This window comes from Gossypium arboreum, chromosome 12 (assembly GCF_025698485.1).
Source record: "Gossypium arboreum isolate Shixiya-1 chromosome 12, ASM2569848v2, whole genome shotgun sequence".
Lineage (NCBI taxonomy): Eukaryota > Viridiplantae > Streptophyta > Magnoliopsida > Malvales > Malvaceae > Gossypium > Gossypium arboreum.
The window spans coordinates 79,664,332-79,671,856 of NC_069081.1; the positions used below are offsets into that span (position 1 = coordinate 79,664,332).

Below are 7,525 nucleotides of genomic sequence, written 5' to 3' on the forward strand. Positions count from 1 at the left end.
GAATGTGCTAAAATTGATCTAACATCACCTATACCCTTGATTGAATGGTCAATACTTATACTATCAATTATAGTATCGATTTTATTCTTTCAAACACATAGTCCCCATTCGGCCCTAACCATTTACTTAACGTATGTGTACAAATTCCATCTCAAAATTAGGAGTTGCAACTACAACTAGGTTACCACAATGCTCATCAATGACCGAATGCCTAAGCACAACTCTACTAAAAATTTATCCAACATCATTAACTTGCCCTTCACTATTTTTTTTTTTAAACATCATATACAAAGTAACTTACATGTATATATAAAACCAACCTTGCTAGCACAATATCCCTTAACCGAATATCATAAACCCAAGCCACATATATAGTTCATCAAGGCCTTTCATTGGCCACATTCGCACCCCTCCCTTATGAACAAACCAATTTCAACTTTCATGAAAATATATGTACCAAGAGCTTCAACTACTTGGCCAAATACCAAACCTCCAAACAACCAAATTTAATCCATGGAATGAATAGAACTTGAACTAATCACCTCATTTACATCTAAATTTCCAAGGGTTTCAAAGTGCTTACCTCTTCCTAAGCATCAACCAAGCCAAATCATGCACAAAAGAATTCCCTTCTTCTTCCTCCTTCAAGCCACGGCAATGGAGAATAGAATGAGCATTTTCCTTCATTTTTTTTTTGTTTTTTCTCTCTAGTTACGGTACAATGGGGGGGGCATCCATGCTCATTTTTTTGTTCATTTCTTTAATGCTAGCTATTATTTTATGGCTTCCTACATACACCACTAGCATTTGGAAACATGTTCCCTTGCCCATAATTTTGTCATGGCCGGCCACTAACCTTGTCAAATGGGTTATTTGACATGCAACTCCATTTATTTTACTTCATTCCTTTATTAACCTCTTAAAATTAGCCACATATAATTAAATCCTTTCACATGAGTCCTTTTTCTTTCAATTCACCTTCAAATTAACTAAATCAAAGAATTAAAAAAAATTCACACATGCATTTTCACATATTTAGACAGTAACTATCATACTCAAATAATTTAATGACTCGGTTTAGCGGTCCCGAAACCGCTTTCCGACTAAGGTCACTTTAGGGATGTCACAAACATCTTTTTTATGATGAGATGCCATGCAATAATAGCAAAACACAGCAAGTCAGTATTATGTACAAAAAATAGAACTCAAAGCAAACAGGAAATAATCAAGCACTTATTCGGGTAATCACTAGGGTTCGGCATGGTTCTAGCTAGGGTAGGCTCTTAGGGCTTATTATATGTGGTTTGGTTCTAGAGTAAAGGTATCTGAACCAGTAGATTCTTCGATCCTCACCCATTGTAGGTTCATACGGATCGAGTTCAGTTCAAGGGAATACATTTCCTTATGGCTATATGGAGATAAAAATCTCACGAAGACACAGGTACGGATGTATCCCGAAAGTGATCCACTATCCTATACGGAGGTGAAGACCTCACGAAGAAATAGTTTCTCACTCCCACTTAAAAGGGTAAAATTGACCAATAATGCAATATGATGCGCAAATGTATACTAAGAGACTCAAACCAAAAGCCAATTATATATAAAGAGAAAAACAAAAAAAATGAAGTGCAATGAAATGATCGTAAGTTTAAAACGAATTTTCAAAGTTCGACAAAGGATAAAAATTAATCAATTTATGGCTCGACTCTCAAAGTCCCCAATGGAGTCACCAAGCTGTCGAAACTATTTTTTTGAGAAAGGAATCGACTTTGTTTGAAAATTAAAACGGGAGTCGACACCGATCTTTATTAGGTGTGATCGGATCACCTTTGTTTTAATAAAACATTTTAGTTTACTAAAATGGTGTTTTTGATCTACGAAACTCGAAAGAACAGGTTCGGGAGTCGATTACGTACGAGGAAGGATTAGCACCCTCGTCACGCCCAAAATTGGTACCGAATTATTAGTTAGTGTCTTAATGTCAAAAGTTGAAAATTGGGAACGGATTTAAAATATGATCTTTTTTTTGTTAACATCGATTTTTTTAAAAAAATGCTTGAATTAGATCAAAATGATTGCTAAAGATTTCCTCGTATCGAGATATCAGAGTTTCAAATCCCGTAAGTTAGGACACGATACCATGAACTCCGAGCGCAAGTTTGTTTTTAAATTTCATTGGAATTCCATGTATTTTAAAACTTCAAAGGATGGTTGGCCATTTAGGATCAACGAGAAAACCGAAACCCCGTAAGTTAGGGTACAATTTCACGATATTCCAAAACGCGAAACATTGCCTTATTTTGAAATTTTTGTTTTTGAATAATAGCGAATATGATATTTAAACGACGTACATTGTTTGTTTGGATTAAGATAAAACGATTTATTGAATAAATATGTTGGTATTAAATTCATGATGCGATGACACAAAAATAAAAATATAGTAATGAGCGTGGACAATAGTACATGAACATAACATTGTACGAATGAACAACAACAATACGAAAATACGAAATAAACGAATTAAAATACACACAATGGCAACAACCATACAACATATATCATTTCAATATTCACATAAAAAAACGAAATAAATCATTTGAAACAATTTAAAATAAACAATATTATTCAAAATAAGTAATATATATAAAAAAATTCAAAATAAAAATAAAAAACTGTTTAAAATAAACAATATGAAACCTTTTTAAAAATAAAAAACATAAATAATATATAAAACAGTTTACTAAGTAACCTATAAAATGTAAAATGGATAATATATACAAAAGTTTAAAATAGATAATAGATATATATATAAAATAACTAAAAAGGTTTTTTTAAAAAATTAACAAATTTTAGAATCATATAAAACAGTTTAGACTAACTAATATATATAAAGTTTAAAATAGATAATATATATAATAACTTAAAATAATATATAATAAGTTTAAATAAACAATGTGTAAAAGAAATTCAAAATAAATAGTATATAAAAATACAAAACAGTTTAATACAAAATAAGTTTTAAAAATAAAATTAATAAGTAAATAATAATAAAACGGTTTTTGAAAAAGAAATAAATAAACAAATTAACAAGCTAAGGATGAGATTAAAATCGAGTCAAAAATCAGGGTATAAATCGTAAAAAGAAATAAAAGTTGCTAAGGACTATATTAGAATGCGCGCGAGAGAACAAGGATCGAAAGAGCAAATGTCCCAAACCCTTTGTACACAGCGTTCCAAGGGTCTGTTTCTTCGAATGGTCGGATGACCAAAATGAACAGAGGTAAAATTCTGGGGCAAAAATCGAAATAAAAAAGTAAGACGGGACCACATTGAAACGCGCTAAGAAAGCGGAGGGATCCAATGCGCAAATAGACCATTAGGTCAAAATGCGAGGATCCTCCGCTGGGTACGGGTCAGGTTGTGCGTCCGCCCCTAAACGACGTCATTTTGAGGCGTGGAGGGGGGGTTTGCAAAACGGCGACGTTTTGCTGGGCTATTTAAGCCAAAATTTTTTATTTCCCTTTCATTTTAGCCCTCATTTTAAAAAAAAAAAAAACAGAGAGCCTCCTTGCTCTCTCTCCCTCTCCCTTTCTCCTTTGCGGCTAGGGTTTTGAAACCCATCATCGCCTCCGTTGTCACGGCGCCACCACGGATGGTGGTTGGGCGGTGCGAGCCGGGCTTTCTAGCTCATGTTTAAGCCATTCAAGGGCCACAATTTTTTCAGCCTAAAAACGAGAGAAGGAGGTCCTTTTACCCCTTTTTTTGGAATCGACTCCGTCGACAGAGATGAGGATCCGACGGCGCGACTCTAGGGCGGTCCAGGTAAGTGTTTCCTTCCTGTTTTTTATTTTTTGTGTTTAAAATTGGTTTTATAAATAAAAAATAAAAAGATAAAAAATAAAATGAAATAAAAAGGGACGCAAAGAACACGATAAACAGAATAAAAAATCAACCTTTTCGAGCTTTTGTTCTGCTTTTTTGATTAATGGTGTGTGTAAAAAAATTACAAAGAGGATCCTCAGGCTTTTAAAGCTGAATTACAACCCTTTACCTTCATTTTTTTTTGTCGTTTTGTTATTATGCCTTGTATTAATTTCTCTCTGCAGGTGTAGAGGCGAGGAAATCGATGGTGGCGTGCGGGGAAGGCTTTGCGCGAGGTGGCCAATGGTTGGCCTAGCATGCGGCGGCTGGAGGCTTGGTAGCTAGGGTTGCTGCTGTTCTCTTTGTAATGGGCTAAGGTTAGAAGTGGACTTGGGTAGTTTGTGTTTGTATTTGGTTTTGAAATTTGAGTTGGTTTGGGTTTGTATTTGGTTTTGAAATGGGTTTTATGTTGTTGGGCCATACATATGTTGTAAATGGACTTAAAGAACAATTGGGCTTTCATTATTCATTTGAGTTTAATTTTGTTTTTTTGACCTAGTCCGAAATTGGCTATTACACTAATTATTTTAAAAATATTAATAAATCATTTATTATTATTGAAATAAACATAATATATTATGTCTTATTATTGAAATAAATTATTAGTAATTTGCGTTTTATTAAAACATTACGAATGATTTTATAAATTTTTAAAAATAAATATAATACATTATAATTAAGAATCATAGAAAAATTAGTTAATACTTATATTTTTTTATGTAATAAAGTTTATAGTTAATATTTGTAGTGAAAACATAATATATTTAATCCATAATTGTCACATTACGCGACAAACGTTATCGAACAAAAAGAGACGAACACTAATGACCAAAGGGCCGCTGCAAACCATGAGTCCATAATCATCCCCACCTACCCCTCTTATTAATCATCCTCATTATCACCATGATAATTATTATTATTCTAACTAAAACGCATCAAATGCTAGAGCTAGACTTCCTATGACGACGATCATCGGGAACCTCCGAGGGACAATAGTTTCTAATGGCGGTGAGATCATAAGGTGGGGCATCGAGCGCCAACCACTGCTCCACCGTGAACTGCTGCTGGCTACAAGGTTTATGGACGCCAGTCATGGTAACTTCCACATAGTTACAGTACCATCCATGGTGCTCACCCGAACCATCGGAGGTCAAGTTCATGGCACAAAGAGGGGCATCCAAGCAACGTCCCCTACCTGAGAAAATGTCCAAATTACCCCTCTCGAAATAGTTGTATCCTGGCCCCATTAACCCACCCCACGCTTCGATGTTGCTGATCTCCACTGAGTAGCCATTGGCATCGTAGAGCCGTAGGCCGATGATGGAGTCGGTTCCGCCTTTGATGATGGATCCCGTCCTTATGTAGACGGAGTAAACGCAATCTTCACCGTCCTACAAGCAAGAAAAAAGAGAAAGATCGAGAGGTTAGAGTTAGAGATAGAGAGGAGATTATGGGGGATGTTGAGGGCTACTTACTGAAAAAACGACGGAGGAAAAAGAAAGGAGGAGAAAGGAGAGGACTAACTGAGTTGGGATCGCCATTGGGTTTAACGTTTTGAGGCTCTCGCATTAGAGAAATTTACATAGAGTGTCGTATAAATATGCAATTTCTTTGGGAAGGTACCTGAATTTTTTACAACCTTTCAATTTTCTTTGAGGATACACGTGGATTATAAATACCACGACTAATTAATTTTAAAATTTAAAATTTATAAAATTTATTAAAAATAAAAAATAAAAAATATATTTTTAATATTTTTAAATTAAAAATTAATTAATTAATGATATAAAATGTAAATAGATTATCATATGGATGTCAATTTAATAAAGTTTACGAATTTAATTTTCAAAAATTAATCCAATTTAAATTTTGTATTTGAAATAATTTGAGAATAAACTTAAAATCTAAAACAACTAAAAAGTTAAATAAAAGGCAATTTTTTTTTATAAACTTAAAAGATGAAATACGTTATTAGACCTTTATTTAATGTACCGTCCTATATTATTTTTAGTTGCTGAAGGTACTGTATTACATTAACAAAAACAAAAATAAAAGCACTAGAAGAATGAATACAAGTGCTGAAAATATTTATTCATTTATTTTACTTTTGATAATTGAGTAGAAAATATTTGGATCAAGTATGAAATTGATGTAAATTCAATTTTGAATTAATTCTATTACAAATTTAATAATACTGAATTCACATATATTTAATTATTCTTTTAACTGAAAGTGGGTACGAAATTGTTTTAGGATTAAACCTACATTTTAAACTCTTCTCACTAAATCAAAAATTATTATACATATTTAATTAATAAAAATTATATTTAATTGGTGATTATAGGCATAACTGACTTATTTGATAATTACTTTGAAGTAAGAATTGGTGTTGGCTTATTTATGATTTTAATTATCGTGAAAGGACTATTAACAACATATAAATAAAACAATAATAATTGGTTAATGCATTGATTTTTGAAATTATTGTTATAATCGTAAATATATCGAATTATAATCAAATAAATAATTAAAAATAAAAATTAAAGAGATCTTGGAGGATAATAGCTATAATTTGTCTATGATCTATTCTATGTAATTCTTTGTCTAATTTACCAAAAAATTGAACAAAATTAATTCATAACAAATATACTTAATGAGACTATGTGCATATTGAGATAAATGTTCAAAATCCACAATGCTAAAAAATCTCATTTTAAAATTAAATGTATTATGTAACATATTTGTTTTCGAAAATGTTATCCTTCCAAAGTCAAATGTACAGATTATATATATAATAATGCGTTAAACAATTAAGCAATGATTTGACGTTTGCCAAAGAAAAAGGACTTTTGGTTCACACCTGGCTGAAATGAAATCATCTTCACGGAAAATTACAGTACTGTCCCTAAAGTTGTGTGACTTGTCGATCACATGTAAGGTCAAACGCTATATACAGTTAGAAAACAGGATAGCGATAAGAGCGGAGGGACTGTAATGTAATTTTAGATTAAAAGTTATAGTTTTGGATCCATCTTCTTTATTATCTTTGCAACGACGAAGTAGTGGGAAATTGTACGGAGGAGAGAAAAAGCATATTCGAAACGGAGCTATAAAAAGGTTCGGTGTGAATCATGTGGTGGTGTATTGTACAATTGTCAATGAGAGATTGCATCTTGGTTCTACATCAAGAACAGATGGTCCTTCATCAACATCACCATCAACTTAAACAAGAAATTACTTTAAAAAAACAGACTTCAAACAAGAAATTTGAGTTTCACCTTAAAATTCGATTAGATTTAAAAATTAAAAATTTTAAATTTTAAATTAATCAAACTAATTTATTAAAATTTTTTATTTTATTGAATAAACTTAAATAAATAATTCAATTTTTACTATCGAGTTGAACTGAATTTTATAACTCGAGTAATTTAAATAATAAATTAATTTAAAAACTTTTTAAGTCACTAACAGTTTTGAAGACAAATTATTCCCTCTAAAAGATATTACAATAAATTCAAAATAATTTTCGAAAATTTAAAATATTTATAAAATATTTTTCCAAAATTTTATAAATATATATTCAAAATTTTAAAATATTAAAATT

At 31.6% G+C, this 7,525-nt stretch overlaps 1 protein-coding gene across 2 annotated transcripts; it reads right to left on the reverse strand.

The window, feature by feature from the left end:
• Nucleotides 1–4,662: 4,662 nt before the first annotated feature.
• On the reverse strand, nucleotides 4,663–5,572 carry LOC108478427 (PLAT domain-containing protein 3-like). Of its 2 annotated transcripts, none has more exons than XM_053023526.1 (2): nucleotides 5,446–5,572; nucleotides 4,663–5,312 (listed from the first exon to the last, which is right to left on the reverse strand). In XM_053023526.1, exons 1-2 carry the CDS (start codon nucleotides 5,488–5,490, stop codon nucleotides 4,857–4,859), a joined length of 501 nt encoding a protein of 166 aa, XP_052879486.1. In that variant the 5' UTR covers nucleotides 5,491–5,572; the 3' UTR covers nucleotides 4,663–4,856. The 2 variants fall into 2 exon arrangements, with proteins under 2 accessions (XP_052879486.1, XP_017636375.1); XM_017780886.2 differs by having other exon boundaries at nucleotides 5,397–5,544.
• Between the last annotated feature and the right edge of the window lie 1,953 nt (nucleotides 5,573–7,525).

What these genes read in the sequence shown, in the direction of transcription:
- LOC108478427 (XM_017780886.2), bottom strand. Translation starts at nt 5,462, where the DNA reads ATGGCGATCCCAACTCAGTTAGTCCTCTCCTTTCTCCTCCTTTCTTTT. An exon ending in TTTCCTCCGTCGTTTTTTCA is followed by an intron (nt 5,313 to 5,396) that starts GTAAGTAGCCCT and finishes TCTTGCTTGTAG; the next exon opens with GACGGTGAAGATTGCGTTTA.